This window comes from Heptranchias perlo, chromosome 33 (assembly GCF_035084215.1).
Source record: "Heptranchias perlo isolate sHepPer1 chromosome 33, sHepPer1.hap1, whole genome shotgun sequence".
NCBI classification, from domain to species: Eukaryota; Metazoa; Chordata; class Chondrichthyes; order Hexanchiformes; family Hexanchidae; genus Heptranchias; species Heptranchias perlo.
Genome location: NC_090357.1, coordinates 9333484 through 9352653, shown reverse-complemented (window position 1 = coordinate 9352653; position 19170 = coordinate 9333484). Strand labels below are relative to the sequence as shown.

The following is a 19170-nucleotide window of genomic DNA, read 5'->3' as shown; positions in this document are numbered from 1 at the left end:
CATCTTGACATATATTCATCAACTGACCATGGGCAACTTACCAGTATATTTTAAAAACACAATATGAAGGTTGAGTATATAATCAGTGTTAAATATGTATATTCAGTACAAGTAATCTGTGTAACCTGTGTCACAATTGTATCTATTATTCTAACAGAATATAAACAATGCAATTATTAGCACAAATTTAAACTAACTTTTCACCAACGCTAAATTAGTGCCTGCAAATTCCTCTCAAAGCTGATACTCTCAAATTAATTTGGGCAGACCACTGTGTTCTGACTAATTCTGCTTCTAAGAGCAGGTATTAGTCACTGCAACATTTTATGAAACCTGGCAAACAAATGCTTTTACATTCAAGTTTCCTGGAGTCATTACAACACCCAACTGCAAGGGCAGAGCATTATATACCCAAGCATATTAAAGTAAATGTACACACTTATGCCAGGAGTTTTACTCAAACCAAAAAAAAATGGCCAAAAAAATGTCAGGTGGGGGAAATCATGTCATACATTAAGCAATTACCCAACATTATCAGCACATTTGAAAAACACATGGTTCCTGCAACAAACTACAAGTATTTAAAATTCAGAGTTTTAGTATAATTTTGATGCTAACCCCAAGGTGCATCAACTTAATTTTTTTTTAAATGTATGACTAGTCAATGTTGGAATCACATTGTGCTGTGGGAAGGCATCACAGGCTCACATAGCGAGTTACTAACTTCAGCCATATGGTCACGGAGAACTACTAAGCAGAGGGGATGAAATTAAAAGATCTCAAACATCTCTCTCAGGCTGGCCTCTTAATCAAACCAGCCATTTTGCATCATTCCTGGGGCGAGGGTGTTGATTCAACACATTTCAACACTTAACTTTGGCTCCCATCACCTCTCTCAACTCAACTGAAATAGACACCAGGATTTGGAGGGATGGGGAAGATCCCAAGGCGGAGCTTTAGTTATTTGTTAATTCATCAATGGAACTTTTCTGGTCTCTCAAGACCAACCAATAGCTACAAATTTGACTCCATCCTTTAGTCCTTCTTCTGCCCTTAGAAGCAGAGAGGAGAGAAATTATATTGGGGAATGAGGGGATGGCAGAGACGTTAAAGAAATATTTTGTATCTATCTTCACAGTAGAAGACACAAAAAACATACCAGAAATAGTGGGGAAACAAGGGTCTAATGAGAGTGAGGAACTTAAAAGTAATTAAGATTAGTAAAGAAAAAGTACTGGAGAAATTAATGGGACTAAAAGCCAACAAATCCCCTGGACCCGATGACCTACATCCTAGGGTTTTAAAAAGAGGTGGCTGCAGAGAGTGGATACATCGGTTTTGATTTTCCAGAATTCCCTAGATTCTAGAATGGTCCCCGTGGATTGAAAGGTAGCAAATGGAACCCTGCTATCAAGAAAGGAGGGAGAGAAAATAGGGAACTACTGGCCAGCTAGCCTGACATCAGTAGTAGGGAAAATGCTAGAATCTATTAAGGACGTAGTGACAAGGCACTTAGAAAATCATAATATAATTAGGCGGAGTCAACAGGGTTTTATGAAAGAGAAATCGGATTTGACAAATCTATTCGAGTTTTTCTGAGGTTGTAACTAGCAGGGTCAATAAAGGGGAACCAGTGGATGTAGTATATTTGGATTTTCAAAAGGCATTCGGTAAGGTGCCACACGAGGTTGTTACATAAAATCTGGGTTCATGGGATTGGGGGTAATTTTTTTTTTAGCATGGATTGAGGATTAGTTAACGGACAGAAAAGAGTAGGAACAAACGGGTCATTTTCGGGTTGGCAGCTTGTAACTAGTGGGGTGACGCAAGGATCAATGCTTGGGCCTCAGCTGTTTACAATATATATCAATGGATTAGATGAGGGAACCGAATGTAATGTATCCAAGTTTGCTGACAATACAAAGCTAGGTGGAAAATAAGCTGTGAGGAGGGTGCAAAGAGGCTGCATAGGGATATAGACAGGTAAGTGAGTGGATGAGAAGGTGGCAGATGGAGTATAATGTGGGGAAATGTGAAAAATAGAAAAGCAAAATATTTTTTTAAAAAGGTGAGAGATTAAGAAATGCTGGTGGTCAAAGGGAGTTGGGTGTCCTTGTACACGAATCAGAGAAAGTTAACAAGCAGGTTCATGCAAGCAATTAGGAAGACAAATGGTACGTTAGCTTTTATTGCAAGGGGGTGAAGTATAAGAGTAAGGAGGTCTTGCTGCAATTATATAGGGCTCTGGTGAGACCACACCTGGATTACTATGTAGTTTTGGTCTCCTTAACTAAGGAAGGATATACTTGCCTTAGAGGGGGTGCAACGAAGGTTCACTAGGTTGATTCCTCGGATGAGAGGGTTGTCCTATGAGGAGAGATCGAATAGAATGGGCCTATATTCTCTGGAGTTTAGAAGAATGAGAGGTGATCTCGTTGAAACACATAAAATTCTTAGAGGGCTTGACAGGGTAGATGCTGAGAGGCTGTTTCCCCTGGCTGGAGAGTCTAAAACTAGGGGGCAGCCATTTAAGACTGAGATGAGGAAACATTTCTTCACTCAGAGTTGTGAATCTTTGGAATTCTCTACCCAAGGGCTGTGGATGATCAGTTGTTGAGTATATTCAAGACTGAGATCGATAGATTTTGGGAATCTAAGGGAATAAAGGGGTACGGGAGTAGGGCAGGTAAGTGGAGTTGAGGTAGAAGATCAGCCATAATCTTAGTGAATGACCGAGCAGGCTCGAGGGGCCGTACAGCCTACTCATGCTCCTATTTCTTATGTTCTATAGACACACTTGGTCTCAAAAATTCTGTCCTTAAATGGAACACCCAGGCACATCTGCTCTATTGCTCAAGCTTCCTCCAACAATCTGTTTTTCACCTTTTGTGCTAAACACTTCAATTCCCCATAACAAATCTTAACTCTCTATAAAGCCCAAGTCTTGTTCACGGCATGAATATTGTTTCCAGCTTGCATGTCTGAACAAGATACAAGAAAAAGCTTATCTGGATAGGTGATCCCCTTCTCATCTCTAACCGCCAATCTCTGTTGCAACCTTTCTCCATTTTATTGACACTACTGAGGTCGGTAATCCTCTTAACTTCCTCTTTTTTGCTGCTAAGCTGCAGATGCCATCCCAAACATTCTTCTTCCTCTCTGCATCTTCATTATGTTGAAATTAAGTCTCCTACTCTATTTCATCATTTCCATGTACTTCAAAATTCTGGAACTCCTTGCAGCTCTCAACTTCTCCATCCTCCTACCCAAATTTGGCACCACCTAATCACTACTTCCTGATTTACCTCATTTTTCCCTCACTCTTTTCAACTTTGATGATGTTGTCCACTATGGGGCTTGGCCCTTAGCTCCTCAATTTAAAAAAATTAAAATCCAACTTCACAGCACTCTAGCCTTGGAGACAGAACATACTGGAGCAAATTTTAAACTAATTTTTCAGATTATTAGAAACTATTTTGCAACAGGCATCAACATTTTCTTCTTTATGCAAACTAGGCCCAGTAACTTTCTGTACCTTCCCCATTTCAAAACAGTATGAAAAAATGCCGTTTCAAGTCACCCCCACATTAACAGAGGCTCAGAAGCATTAAGATTTTCCAGAGTTATAATCAGTTTGGAGATCAAAAATGATTGGATGTAAAGGCACTAAACTGCTATTAACACCTGCTTCCCGCTCACCCAAAAAAGGGATTTTCATTTTTCTGAGGTGAATTTTAAATGAGCTGCTACATTATTTTTAAGGTGGATAATTAGCCAGGAATTTGAGAAAACACGTTACCTTAACATATGGTAAGATGTGGTTCATTATGACTGTCTCTCTGCAATCTGCTGGTAGGTTTTCACAAAAATCTGCAGAATATATAGCATCATTAAAGCATGGACCTCACACAGAACACAAAGACTTCAATCCCTAAAAACAGATTAAATATCATGCTTAAGATGTCTACCTATCCTTTTTAAATCAGATAAAAAAAAGCACTGGAAATCTTTTGGGAAGAGGAAGGCAAAACCATTTTTTTTATATTGTGCACAGATTCTTATTGATAAGATTCTCAAATACAATTTTTAAAGTACAAGGAAAGACAAAGCTGGCATTTGTAGCTTAAACCTAAAGAGTTTTTAAGGAGGCAACAAATTGCCCCACTTCCTCTTTGTTTACTCTTGGCAAAGCTGTATTGGTGCAAAGAATGCAAATTGATTCAAATAGCAATTTGGCATCAATGGAGGCTACATTACCAGCTGCAGTGTTGAGGACGACTGGCAAAATATGTTGGCAGACGCATCAGAATTATTTAAAACATTTGATTTATGGAGGCAGGCCAGATGGCCGATTCAGTGATGTTTATCAGTGTCAGCTCCACTTCCACACTAATTCGCAGCACGGCGGTCGCCATTACAAAAGTGTGATTGGCAATTAGACAATTCAAAACAGCAAATCTAATTTATCTACCTAATTTCAAGCTGCAAGATTAAAGGCAGATTCTGTGGATAAAATAAAATTCAATGGGAAAAAGAAATCACAGAAGGATCAATGTTTCTATCTTTTTGTACTGACCCTGCTCACGAAGAAAAATGCTGTAAATCCATGTTCTGTAATGTAATCTCCTGAAAAGAACATGTAAAATTGTCCCAAGATGGAAGGCATATTAAGCAGCAGACATAAAAAGGCTGCAGCACAAGGCTCAGATATCCTGATAAAAACACACGCCACAAATGTTGGATATCAAATAAAAACTGAAAATGCTGAAATATAAAAAGCAGGTCAATCAGCACCTAAAAGAGGACGAGAAATTAGCATATTAAACATCTTCCGATGAAAGGTCATCAACCTGAAACGTTAACTCTGTTTCTCTCTACACAGATGCTGCCTGACCTGCTGAGTTTTTATTTCCGATTTCCAGCATTCACAATATTTTGCTTTTGTTTTTTATTTTAATTATCTTGTTAGGTTGAAACAAGCAGAATCCAGGCTTCCCCACCATAGCAGAGTTGCAAAATGAGTGCATGCAAACTGCGCCCCTCCAACGTACTCAAATACTGCAAGTTCTGAAACTTGGGGAACAGGAGCGTCTCATTCTCCATCTAGTGGTAGACGTGCACCTGCAAGCATGGCTGGGGGGCTGAGAGATCTAGTAGTTGCTCACTTAATAATGAGAAATCCTATCAAGGTGCCACGCAGAGGCCTCACAGAAATGGTGACACCCAAATAAGAAATGGCCGACGTACACACTGAATTTAATATCTTATGGATAGATGACTGATTAACAGTGGGTTGGGGAGGGGAAGATGAGAAATAAATAAAATTCTGAACCCACCTTTAACCTTGTTGGCTCCAGCTGCACGGACTTCAGCCTCACAGTCTTTCAGCAGGTTCTGGAAAGCTGGGACCAGGTCATTTTCTGTAATTTCAGGACCTACTGCTTTCTGAAGCTGTCAGGCAAGAGGAATGAAATGAGTGATAAAGGGAGAGCAGCTTGCTAGCCAGGTTCATTACAGCAATCTACCTACGAGCACATAAACAGTGCTGTCACTAGGATTTCCTAATGGTGGGTTATATCCTCTATTTCCATTTAAACTTCGAAAAGAGCTCAGCAATATAGTCATAGATTTTGTTCCAAAATCATGTTATATGTGGACAGAGAATTTGGAGTTACACAACATTAGAATAAAAGTATCTTTGGTTACAGATCTATCATTGATGGTGGCAGCAGAAAATTGAGGTACTGCATTAAGATTATTGGAATGAGAAAGGTACTATACAAAACTATACCAGCTTAAATGCAATTTTTTCCCCCAATAATGCATTGGTATCAATTTTCTAAGTGCTCCTAGTTATACTATTATATAGAATTTGAAACAACCTAGTTGAAAACAATTTACTTCTTGGCCCAATACTCTAGTGCTCCTTATAATAGCAACATTTGCCAAAATGAAGTTTTTGGGCTGGATGTTTCCTGCTTTACACAGACCTATCCATGTTGCAGTAGAGATCTAGTAAAGTTATATTCAGCATTATCATAGAATCATACAACACAGAAGGTGGCCATTCAGCCCATCGTGTCTGTGCCAGCTTTTTGAAAGTCCCACTCCCTGGAAATTTTTTCCTATTCAAGTATATATCCAATTCCCTTTTGAAAGTTACTATTAAATCTATTACTTATATATAAAAATTAATTAGAAAAGGGAATAGTGCCAGAGGGCTGGCAGACAGCTAATGTGATCCCCTATATTTAAAACGGAGAAAGAACCAGTTCAGGGAACTATAGACCAATTAGCTTAACTTCAGTGGTAGGAAAGATAATGGAATCCTTACTCAAAGATGTAATAGAAAAACATCTAGAAACTGAAAATATAATAAAGAAAAGTCACCATGAATTTCAAAAGGGAAGGTCATTCATGACCAGCCTTAGTGAATTCTTTGAAGTAATAACAGAAAGGGTAGACCAGAGTAATGCAGTAGATGTAATATATTTGGATTTTCAAAAGGCCTTTGATAAGGTACCATATAGTAGACTCATGACTAAGGTCAGAGCATGTGGAGTCAGGGGACAAGTAGCAGAATGGAAAGCAAGCTGGCTACAAAACTGGAAACAGTAGGGTTTAACGGTAGTTACTCAGACTGGCAAAAGGTGGGAACTGGTGTTCCACAAGGATCGGTGCTGGGACCACTGTTGTTCACCATTTACATAAACAATTTGTTCTTGGGAATCGGAAGTACAATTTCAAAATTTGCAGACGACACCAAATTGGGGGGTATGGTTAATACAGAAGACTGTGACAAAATACAAGAAGACATTAATAAACTTGCAGAATGGACGTGTATTTGGCAAATGAAATAAAGATTAAAAAAAGTGAGAGGTATTACATTTTGGTAGAAGAATAAGAGGGCCACATACTGCTTGGATAATAAGAGTCTAAATGAGGTAGAAGAGCAGAGGGATCTGGGGATAGAGATACACAAATCGCTAAAAGTAGCAACGCAGGTTAATAAGACTAAAATAAAAGGCAAACCAAGCACTGGGGTTCCTTTCTAGAGGGATAGAATTGAAAATGAGTGGTTCTGTTAAACTTGTATAGAACCTTGGTTAGACCACACGGAGTACTGTGAACAGTTCTGGTCTCCATATTATAAAAAGGGTATACACTGGAGAAGGTGCAAAGAGATTTACTAGGATGATACCAGAACTGAGAGGTTATACCTATCCAGAAAAATTGAGCAGGCTAGGGCACTTTTCTCTAGAAAAGAGAAGACTGAGGGGTGACCTGATAGGTGTTCAGATTATAAAAGAGTTTGATAGGGTAGATGTAGAGAAGATGTTTCCAATTTGCAGGGGAGACCAGAAATAGGGGCCATAAATATAAGATAGTCACTAATCAATCCAATAGGGAATTCAGGAGAAACTTCTTTACCCAGAGTGGTTAGAATGTGGAACTCGCTACCACAAGGAGTAGTTGAGGCAACTAGCATAGATACATTTAAGGGGAAGCTGGATAAACACATGAGAGAGAAAGGAATAGAAAGATGTACTGATAGGGCTAGATGCATTGGGTGGGGGTGGGGGGGGGGGAAAGAGGAGGCTTGTGTGCAGCATAAACACCGATATGGGCCTGTTGGGCCGAACGGCCTGTTTCCATGCTGTACATTCTATGTAATTCTATCTAATCCTTCCACCACCCTTTCAGGCAGTGCATTTCAGATCAAAGCAACTCGCTGCATAAAAAAGTTTCTCCGCATCTCCCCTCTGCTTCTTTTGCCAATTATCTTAAGTCTGCCTCTGGTTAGCAATCTTCCTACCAATGGAAACAGTTTCTCCTTATTTACTTTATCAAAACCTTTTATAAATTTTAACAACTCTATTAAATCTTCCCTTAACCTTCTCTGCTCTAAGGAGAGCATTAGCTTCTCTAGTTTCTCCACATAACTGAAGTCCCTCATCCCTGGCATCATTCTAGTAAATCTCCTCTGCACCCTCTCCAAGGCACTATTCCTAATGCAGTGCAAATTCTTTTGGTATTTGACAAATGCACTTATTACAAAACAGATTTCCAAATTCCAGATCACATTGTACTTTTTTTTTTAAAATGCCAATCATCTTTCCTAAATTACACCTGACATTACAAGACCCCAGTCTGACTTTATTTAAGAAATGTTAGTACACACTTATATGGAGAGTAAATCAATTAAATGAACCTAACAAAATCTCACCAGTTAACTTTTTTTTTTAAGAACGTAAGAAATAGGAGCAGTAGACCACATGGCCTGCACCACCATTCAATCAGATCATGGCTGATCTTCGACCAACTCCACTTTCCTGCCTTATCCCCATATCCCTTGATTCCCCTAGAGTCAAGAAATCTGTCTATCTCAGCCTTGAATATACTCAACAACTCAGCATCTACAGCCCTCTGGGGTAGAGAACTCCAAAGATTCACAATCCTGAGTGAAGAAATTCTTCCTCATCTCAGTCTTAAATGGCCGACCCCTTACCCTGCAACTATGTCCCCTAGTTCTAGACTCCAGCCATGGGAAACAATCTCTCAGCATCCACCCTGTCAATCCCCCTCATAATCTTATATGTTTCAATTAGATCACCTCTCATTCTTCTAAACTCCAAACAGTGTAAGCCCATTCTACTCAACCTCACCTCATAGGACAACCCTATTTCCCCAAAGCTTTAGGTGTCCTTCTGTCAGACTAATCTGCATGTTCTTAATTCTAATGACTCTGAACACCATTACTGGTGGGGACAATTATGTTTTCATAACTTTTGGCAGAATCAGAAAGGTATGTGTGGGGCCGGAATTGAGAAATAAACCATTAAAAAAAGCTACAATTTTAATTTGGATTTGTGGAAGGCCCAGAGAAGGAAATGATGCAATGTTGTGCTTAAACCGATGACCAATCCATTTACTAACTTCAGACATCAATATATAGTAATACAATCACAATACACACTTCAGAAAATTTATCTGCCACCATATAGCGAACACGCCATGATTTGTCCTCTACTGCTTGCCGTAGGGTAGGCATCACCAGTGCCTCCAGATCTTCCTGGGGCAGTAGTTGGGCTATGCTCACGCAAGCTTCTACTGCCAACAACCTCACTGAATCCTGTGGAATGAAAATAAAAGATTTTTTAAAATACAGGTCATGATGGTTCTTAATTAAAAACAGAAAATTTACACGTGCACATTAGCAAGAGATTGATCTCATCGATAAACTCTTAAAATGATGCTCACAGCTTGTGTCACATAACCTTTTTGCAGAAATAGACCTCGTCACCACCAATCAACTGGAGAATTGCAACAGCTTTATTTATATTCCAACATGTACAGGAGCACTTTGCCAGGATGCTCACAAGTGATGAAGTTTAAAGTGAATTCAGATCCAAAAGCATCTTTGACAGAAGCACTTGACAGATCTGTATATTATATATAGCACATGATCAAGACACAGGTTGCAAAGATCTTATGAGCCAATTTTCTCCCTTCTACTCCTGAATTGCGACTCCTTGCTGGGTATGGGTCAAGGCACCAGTCTCTCACCCAAGTGGTCAATATTCATCTGAGCCTTGACAGTGTGCGTTGGCAGGCTCTTTGACCCTGAGACAAGTGTGATCCTGTCCTCACCTACATCCACAAAAGCACACCTCCAAGGATCACTGGACAATGGCCAGGAATGGAAATCTTGCCCGATTTCCTACTCCCTAAACCAGGAGAACTGAAGCCAATTATAGTGGCCCTCCTGCCAACCTGGCAAAAATGATATAAATCAGTATAGAGCAGGGATGAATCCTGGAATTTTTCTGATCTATATGGCTCATCTACTCAGAATAAACCTGCTTAGACACTACCATCAGGGGAGTCCACAAGCAGTAAAGTTAATGTTTCAAAAAACAAAGTTTCCCACAGCCACTCCATAATCAAAAGGCAGACAAAGGAGGGAGTGACCATTGTCCTTTCAAAGCCCTGGAGTTAGTACAGAGGCTAATCATTCACACAGGACTCCTTCTGACTTCCAGTACTTCAGGCATCCATTTGACAGCTGAGTAAACCGTGGACCACTTATATCGAGTCCTTTGCTCAAGTGGATTATTCGTATAGTGGGAATTTGAACCAGATGCACATTGGCTAAAAACCAACATTTAACCAAAGGTCCCTAAAATGCATGTGGAAAATAACGTTCCCAGACCACTTGCTGTAGGAGATCAGACATTCATGGTAGCCATGGGATATTAATTATATCCAATACATAACTATATAAAATTGTTATACGTCATTTGTTGATCCACCGTAGTGTCACACACAGGGAGTCAAGACAAAGTGTAGTCTTCAGGTGAAACAGGGTTGCTTGGAGCATTGGAGTTTCTCTACAGTACATGAGGACCTGGGCGATGCAAACTGATGTGCTACAGCATCAGATGTGGTAGGATGATGCAATTTACAGTTTGACACATTTACATAGGCAGTTTCCATTATCAATGTGGCCATTGGAACTTATCCCAGTGAAAGGTTGGCACTAAAGTGTCACAACAGGAAGTAAGGTTTTGTAAACCTTTGTGCCCCCAGACAAGATGTTTACTATGTTATCGATAACGATTAGATCTACAAATGAATTGTAGATCTCTTGGCGCCTCACCATGTACACTATTTATACTCCCCCAACCCCCACCCGATACACAGTAAAATAAATACAAGCTATACTTGTGTGCAGATTGTGCAGTAGCTCAGAGTGAGTTGAATGTGAACCAATTTCCTAAAAGAGCCATCTGTTCCCCGTTATATCATCCCTGTGAAATAGGAGAAATATTTCATGGAGATCACGTCATCACATGTGGTATAAATCAGGGCTGTTGTTGACTTGAGTAATTGGATACAGAAAGGATTTGAACAAGAGGGTCGCAGCAGCTTCAGCAAGACAAAACTGGGAGAAATAATTATGGTATCTGGTGGACAAATGTACTCCTACAAGATTATCTTCTGCAGGAATTTCCCATCATATTTGGAATCTTTTGCTCCAGAGTTAACTTAATAGGGAAGTCGTACTATAACTACATACCTGTTCATCAGAAGCCAGGGAAGTGAAGAGGGGTATAATGTCATTTTTTAAAAACTCCAGCTCAAGAACCTTTGCAAATTCACCTAGCTTTGATGCTGCAGCTCGGCGGACCATTGGTGTATCATCTGAACACAGGCTACGGAAATGTCTGCAAAAGAAAGATCAACGTAAGCCAGGATTAATGGTTAATTTATGTAATAGTAAAAAGTTCCAAGTGCAATTTCTAGCCTAAATAAAAGTAGAAAAATAAGCACAAGAGTTGAGAACATGGATTTTCTGTATAAACTTTTCCAAGCAGTAAGTCAGAAGCCACTAAAAAAAATTCTTTACTTACCAAAGTTGGTCATATTTAAACACCCTCAGAATTCTTTGCTTTAAAAGTGGCCCAAATAAGGTCACTCCAAGGCAATTTAGAATATGGCAGAAGAGAAAAACAGTATTCTACCTAAACAAACATTTACTAAGCAACTGCAAAACTTCCTATGGTACCCATGTAACATTTTCTTTTTTAAGGGACTGAAAGTTTATTTAAACTACACTAAGCAACACTCCAATTAAGAGGCTAAAGCTGCTGGATATAGGACAACACTAGGTGTGGTACAAGTGGGAAGGGAGGAGGAAGGCAAAGTTTGTCACAATGCACAAACATACAATTCATAAATATGGTTCCATAAATATTTAAAGCCGAGACGACACAGGGCTATAGAGGGAGCAGGGTAGTGGGATTGGTTCTTATGTTCATTTCTTATGGATTGCTCTAGCAAAGAGATGGTTCAGACATGATGGGCCAAACTGCCTCCTTCTGTCCTGTAAACTTCCACGTTTCCAAATAAGAAAGCTACTTTTTTTGGCAAGTGAAATTCTTTGTATCCCCTTATCAAATAGCTCTCAGCTCTAGCGTTATTTCAGTTATAAGCTTTTTGAAATATGGCTCCCAATGTACTTTCTTTGTAAGTTACAAGACTATTACAATAGCACAGCTTCAAATGGGTGAGGACCATTTTACAAGAATGCACCTCGTCTCTTCTTCCTCTTTCTCTCTTATCCAACCCCTCCCCAAAAATCAACACACAAAGACCTAAAGTTCAAATGTCATTAAACAAGATTCCAACTACAGGTTCTGCAATCCTCTAGAGTTACAGCTATTCCCTAAAAAAACATTCTATCCACTGAATTAATACAAGGTCATGTTTCCCACGATGGGAGTATATAATACACAGCTCTCACCTCCTCCAATAAAGCCACTTACTGGAGTGGGAAACCTTTCCAACCCATCAATAAAGTAGAAAGTTTGTCACTATAAAAGTTGATAGCTACTGTAAGTTTTCTGGCCAACTTTTAATCTACAATCCATCATGAACCTCTACAGTGCTCAAAGTGAAAGATATACTTACTGGCGCAGTTCAGTTTTTACAGAGCTGGATACCCGAGGGTAGCAGACACTGAAAAGGCCACAAGCTGAAGTTCTAGATGTGAACCAGTCACCACAAGCCAAGCGTTTGACTAGTGGCACAAAGTGAACTTCTAGGTCTGCAGGAGAATGCTCATGGGAGATTGCTCGCAGTGAATCAACAGCCTTATCTCGTACCACAGTCTCTTCCACGGTAGCAAGGCTCTCCAAGGGAGGCTGTGTAGCAAGAAAGAATTAAAGTGAAATGCTTGGCCATTATTTTTTTTTCCTCTACTGAAAAGAAATTAAGCATTTTAAAAGCAAGCTCTGTTTAAGATGAATTTTTCAGCAAATTCACAGAAATTAGCAGTGAAAGAAAATGAGGCACGACAGAGATACTAAAAAGCTAAATATATATGGACACTCGAGAACAAATATCATCTTCAAAAGCTCATATACTATTTGTTTGAGCATAAATGGATTTCTATTCAAGCGATAAAGATGCACGTGGGTATCTTCATTGAAGCTTATGGAATTCGTAAAGGACTCGTGCTCACCGAATGTCAAAAATTTATACTAAACGAGTTAAACATATTGGCACCTTAGGGATTGCAAATTTTTACATTTGTAATAGTTAGTGTCTAATATTCCTTCTTCACACTATGCAATCACACTTGGTTATAATGCACCTATAAATCTGAAACCAGTTTTACTCTGGGTTAGCCAATAATTTGCCAAAATACCAACCTTTCAAATAATAACTGTGCTTTTGTTTTAGTTAAAACAGCAGGTATTGGCACATGAAGTTACAAAAACAAATTTTTGCATAGTGAGCAGAGAAAGGGTATCACAAGACCATTCCTGACAAAGAACCAGAAGTCTAAATATGTAAACTAAAATTTGTACCCATAAAGATATCTTGTTAAATAATTCTGGAATAATTAATTTCTCTGGTACTTCAAACAGTAACAACTGCTAATTAATAATTCTTTTCTCAAGTTAAATATTGGTATGAAGATTAATAGTCTGCTTTGATGGTTTAGTAATTTCAAATAATTATTTGATTTTGTGCTGCATACACTCCAATTATGACATTGCTATGTATAAAATCAGACCATTTTAGCCTGAAACATGTGCTACATTGTCAAAAGACCTTTATGGGTCTCATTATGCAGACCACTTCAATTATTTGTTCACCATTACAACTATTTCAAATTAAATAACTGCTTTATTGTAATAAAAGAGCATGATAGATTTGTGTTTATGCACAGAATATAAATTATGGCAACTAGTCCTTTAAAAATGTGTTTTGGTTCTAATAGCTCAGCTTGTAAACGTAGCATGTACCTGATCAATACAGACCATAAATCCTCGCGTTTGAGAACACAAGAAATAGGAGCAGAAGTAGGTCATATGGCCCCTTGAGCCTGTTCCACCATTCAATAAGATGGCTGATCTTCCACCTCAACTCCACTTTCCCACCCGATCCCCATATCCCTTAATTCCCTTAGAGTCCAAAAATGGCATTACAGTTAGTCTTAGCACCATTGGGCTAAGAAGGGAACATCAGGCAGGGGTCCCAATCCACATCACTATCCAGTGACCCTCCATGGAAACTGTGCTTGTGGACTTTGAGCGAGGACAAAAGTAGGCGCGACTGCGATGATCCTCAGTGAAATAGACGTTTGACACTGAAACTAGGCTATACAAAGAATATGCACCATGGCACGGTGCTATAGGGTGACTGGCACCTATAGAACTGTACAACAGTAGGTGTTAATGCTTATGGGGGAAGGAAAATGGAGCAATTACCAGTGTTTACAAAATAACGAGGAACGCCACTTTAATCAATTGATAAAACTGGAACAGAAAGCCTGAGGATTCAATGGTTAACTCCAACAAAGCAAATTAGGTATATTTCAATGCATCAACATATTCAAAAAACCTTGGATGAAACCTTGTCCGAAGCTGATCACATTACACTCAGTGTTGTCACTAGATGCATACTGCTATTTTCAACAAAAATTATGTGGTTATTACCTCATTGCTGTTTGTGGGACCTTGCTATGTGCAAATTGGCTGCCGTGTTTCCTAAATTACAACAGTGACTACACTTCAAAAAAAGTACTTCATTAGCTGTAAAGCACTTTGCGACGTCCTGAGATGGTGAAAGGCGCTATGTAAATGTATGTCTTCTTTATTATTGCTCATGTCAAAAGCAAAACTACTTGCAGGAAACACAGCTCACCTGTATGTTACCCTGAGAACTAGTCAGAAGATCATGGGTTCAAGCCCCACTCCAGAGACTTGAGCACATAACCTAGGCTGACTACAGTATAGTACTGACAGAGTGCTTAACTATCAGCTGGAGGTGCTGTCTTTTGTTCAAGATGTTAAACCCAGATCCCATCAGCTCTCAGGTGAACGTTAAAAAGTCCTATGACACAATTCAAATTAGAGCAGGGGAGCTCTCCCGGTGTCCTGGTTAACAATTATCCCTCAACCAATATCACCAAAAACAAATTATTTGGTCATTTACCTCATTGCTGTTTGCGGGACCTTGCTGCACAAGAATTAGCTGCTACATTTGCCTACATTAATATAGTGACAATGTGTCAAAAGTACTTAATTGACTGATCACTCTGGGACATTGAGATTGTGAAAGGTGCTATATCAATACAAGTTCTTTCTTACCAGCAAACAGTGAACATATTCTGGTCCCCCAACAAGAACGGTGAAGCTTCCCAATTGTTCTGCCAAGGCCAACAGCACTTCATCTTCATCATAAATGGTATCTATGTCAAGACAATAAACCAGTAGAAATCAATTTAAAAACAGGTCAGATGCACGTTTCAATTGGACAGTTTCTTTGTTAGAATAAAAATACAGTAGCAAATACTAGCAGCTTTGTACATACCAGTTAAGAACGGAAGCAGCTCACTCCGGGTCCTTTCAACTCCTAAAGCCAAGGCAATCGTTGAGAGTTTCTTAATACTGTTCAGACGCAGCTGGGAAAAAGAAAAAAGTAATTTGTGAATGCCAGTTAGGTCCTGAAAGCAGCTTTTGAAAATGATCATACAAGTAATTTTCCTTACATCAAACTGAATTAGACAATTGTGCTGGAGGGATAACTCCATAAGCAACTACCCTTAGTGACAATTTATACCAGATGACACAGTGATGAATACAAAGGACATACAATAGAGAACCATGGAAATAAGCTTATTCCAAAGAGTTAGCTAACTCTTCAGGCAAGTTTGTCGCAATAACTGATGCAATAGATTTCATGAACAATGGTGATCCTTGGGTACCTTGTCCAAATGGTCATTAGCTACGTGAATGCTGCAGATCATTCCACTGTGCAGGGCTCCTACCATCATCTGATGTCCACATCAGCCATGGTTTTGTTGATATGGAGTGAGAACCCCGACTGAACTTCCCCTAATTCTAGCTCCTCTACTGATAGTCGTAGCTGAAATTAGCTAACTCTGGCTTTCCTGATCTTTATGGGTCAGCTATTCACTAGGGAAGCCTCTGTACCTCAACTTCATGGGATATCAATATTCACAACTGGGACATTTGCAGCCCCCTCACCTTTCTCGACATAGTAAAATTCAGAGTTGCTTCACATCCTCCAAATTCTACTACTATTGAGTGAGTCCTCAACTTGTGGGACTTTTAGCCAAGCTTTTGGTCACCTGTCCAATATCTCCTTATGTGGCTCAGTCGTGCCTTCACTATGTTAATGACGCTATATAAGTGCAAGTTGTTGGTGATACAGGAAAAGTTAGAATGAGTTACTAAATTCACCATCTGGCATACAAAGAGGAAATAGTTGCTTGCCTTTTCTATTCTGTAAAGCAGAGCAGAAATGTGGGACTAACTGTAAAGTTCCTGGATACAGCAGATTTACTCTATTAATATAAATAGTAATATTTATGGTCAGAAAGTAATAACACAGATGAGGTGAGTGTTGCACCATGGCAAAGAACATCTCCTCAATCTAACTGGACAGCCAGTATATAAAAAGAACAGTGTCCAGAACAGGATAAAATATTGAACCCCACATTATCAATTAACAGCCTATCATATTTCAGAAGACACCCACACAATGGAACATGACAACTAGCAGCACATTCCAAAAATTCTCTCATGTTCAAGCTATGAAATGAGTGTCTCTGACACTCAATACTTGCAGGCCTTTCACACAAACTACGACAATGACTACTGGTGCTCTGTTAAAGGCTGCTCCTAAATTGGCCATACTCCATGTGATTCGGCCTTAGGGGAGATACACAGTAGCACACATGTTCGAACACACAGAACGCTCAGCTCCCAAGGGCTATATTGTGAGGGTGGAGTACAATTGCATTTCAGAGCTCAAATTAACAAATCCACGTTGTGACACCATTTCCTATCCGAACAGACTATAAAAAGGCATTGATCTGCATGCACTAACACCAGGGGAACTGAATCAATATTCTTCCACTATGTTAAAGTAGTCTGAATGCTGTCAAACTGACTGAAATATGATTCTCGTTCGACACACAAGATGTAACAGCAAGTACAAATGAGATGTGCAAGTATGCAATGCAAGGCTATTTGCCAGGTTTAATACCCATTTATATTGGAACCACATCCACTGGAAGCGGTTTTCCAATAAAATGCGGTTGTCTGTATTTGTACTTCAGCAGATTCAGCAGGAACATTGGAACAAGTACATGTGCACAAATATGAACGTGCACAATATTTGTACATGTGTTTTTCTTTATGTCTGACCTCTAATGAAGTTATGAAGCTGACCAAATACATCACGAGTGTCCAGCTTCTTTGTAACACAGGGATGTTATACTCTAGAAACAACAACGGCTACATTTTGTACAAAACCAGAAAATGCTGGAAACACTCAGGTCAGATTGCATCTCTGGAGAGAAGAGAGCAGTCAGCAAAGCAGTCTCATAATCTGCGTGTACTTCCTCCAAAGTATAATGTATTCGCTGCTCAAGGTGCAGTCTCCTCTACATTGGGGAGACCAAAAGTAGATTAGATGACTGCTTTGCCGATCACCTTCATTCTGTCTGCAACGCAACCCCAAGCTCTCCGTCACTTGCCACTTCAATTCCCCGCCCCATTCTGACCTCGCTCTACACTGTTCCAATGCAACTTAAAGCAAGCTCGAGGAACAACTCATTATCTTATTAGGCACTCTGCAGCTCTCTGTCCTTAATACCAATTTTAATAACTTCAGATCTTAACTACAGATTCTACTTTCACTTTGGCAGGAAGTGCTGGCGGTGTTGGATGAGCGTGCTGACATTTCCAGGGGTGGGAGGAAGGAATCGGTTGCTGCTTGGGGTGGGTATCTGCATGCAAAACACTGTACTGTCAGATGGTCTGCACCCTTGATCTCGACCTTTATTCTTTGCCCAGGCTCCTGAGCCACTGCAGTCTGTCCTGCTTTGCCAGTTTTAGTGTTTCCATTTCTACCTGCTTCATCCCCCACCTCCGCTGCTATTCACACATTCTGAGTTTCATAAATATCTTTCATTCTTTGATTTGTGTCATTATGCCTCCATTTGTCTCATGCTACTGTAACTTCAACCATCTCCTGTTTGCCACAAGCACTTTACGTGTGTGCGCGCTTTGCCTCCTGCTTCCCTTTGTTCTCTTTTTTAAATATTGTTCATCTATATCCTCCAGTTTTGATGAAGGGTTCAGACCCAATATGTTAACCTGTCTTTCCTCTTTACTGATGCTGACCGATCTGTTGGACATTTCTAGCAATTTCTACTTGTTTCAGATTTCAAAATTTTTTTTCTTTTTAATGAAGTTGGGTTTCTTTTCTTTGGAACAGAGAAGATCTAATCGAAGCTTTCATGGTTATGAAGGGAATTGATTAAACTGATCCAGGCAAATGGTCTAATTGTGGTGCTGGTTTTCAAACTTTTCTAGGTGGGTAACCCCTGCAAATTCTGACACTCCTGAGAATTCCAGGCCTAATTACTGAAAGCTAGTGTCAGTTATCCAGAAGAAAACATTTTTTTTTATTATAGAGCAACAAGAAAAACAGGCTGGCAAAACAAATACAGAAATCCAAATTTCACAAATGCTCTGGAATCCCCTGCAGGTTTCCTAGCATCTAGGCATCTATGCACTATGATGAAAGGTTTAAATGTCAGGAGGCACAAGTCAAAAAAAAAGCAAGGGAGGTCAAGGAGGGAGGTCAAGCAGAATTTTTTTCATCCAAAGTTTGAGAATTCTCAAATAAGTTGCCTGAGCAGGCCATTGAAGCAGACAGAATAAATGGGTTCAAAAGACAAAGATACATTTCTAGAGACAGAAAAGATTGGAAGGTCTGATCAGTAAACTGGTAGGTGTGGTTGATCACACCTACCAGTGACAGGTTCGCTAACCTAATGGCCTTTTCCTGTTCCTGAAAATCCTTTAATAATTTATAATTACAGAAGATAAAAACATGCAAGTACAAATGAGTCACAAGTCAAATATGATACCTCAAGAACGTTGCCAAGCAAGTTGAAATATGGGTGTAATGGTTTCGAAAGTTCAGTTTCAGTATAATGAAACTCATGTCTGCCACTTTCTTGGCTTAAAAGGCGGGGGAAAAGAGCTCAGTTGTGACAACCCAATAATCAAATAGCCTGCTGTCACTCAACATAAATGTTCACACATGAACAATTGT

General features: G+C 39.5%; 1 protein-coding gene across 1 annotated transcript in view; it reads right to left on the bottom strand.

Annotated features, from left to right (window-relative positions):
* LOC137301465 (serine/threonine-protein phosphatase 2A 65 kDa regulatory subunit A alpha isoform-like) overlaps nucleotides 1-19170 on the bottom strand; it is a 53336-nt gene that overhangs the window by 25571 nt on the left and 8595 nt on the right. Inside the window, exons 2-8 of the mRNA XM_067970971.1 lie at nucleotides 15388-15478; nucleotides 15165-15265; nucleotides 12475-12707; nucleotides 11081-11228; nucleotides 8978-9133; nucleotides 5337-5451; nucleotides 3800-3870 (exon numbers count right to left, since the gene is read on the bottom strand). Coding sequence (XP_067827072.1) covers nucleotides 3800-3870; nucleotides 5337-5451; nucleotides 8978-9133; nucleotides 11081-11228; nucleotides 12475-12707; nucleotides 15165-15265; nucleotides 15388-15478 — 915 coding nt within the window. The remainder of the gene's footprint in view (nucleotides 1-3799; nucleotides 3871-5336; nucleotides 5452-8977; nucleotides 9134-11080; nucleotides 11229-12474; nucleotides 12708-15164; nucleotides 15266-15387; nucleotides 15479-19170) is intronic.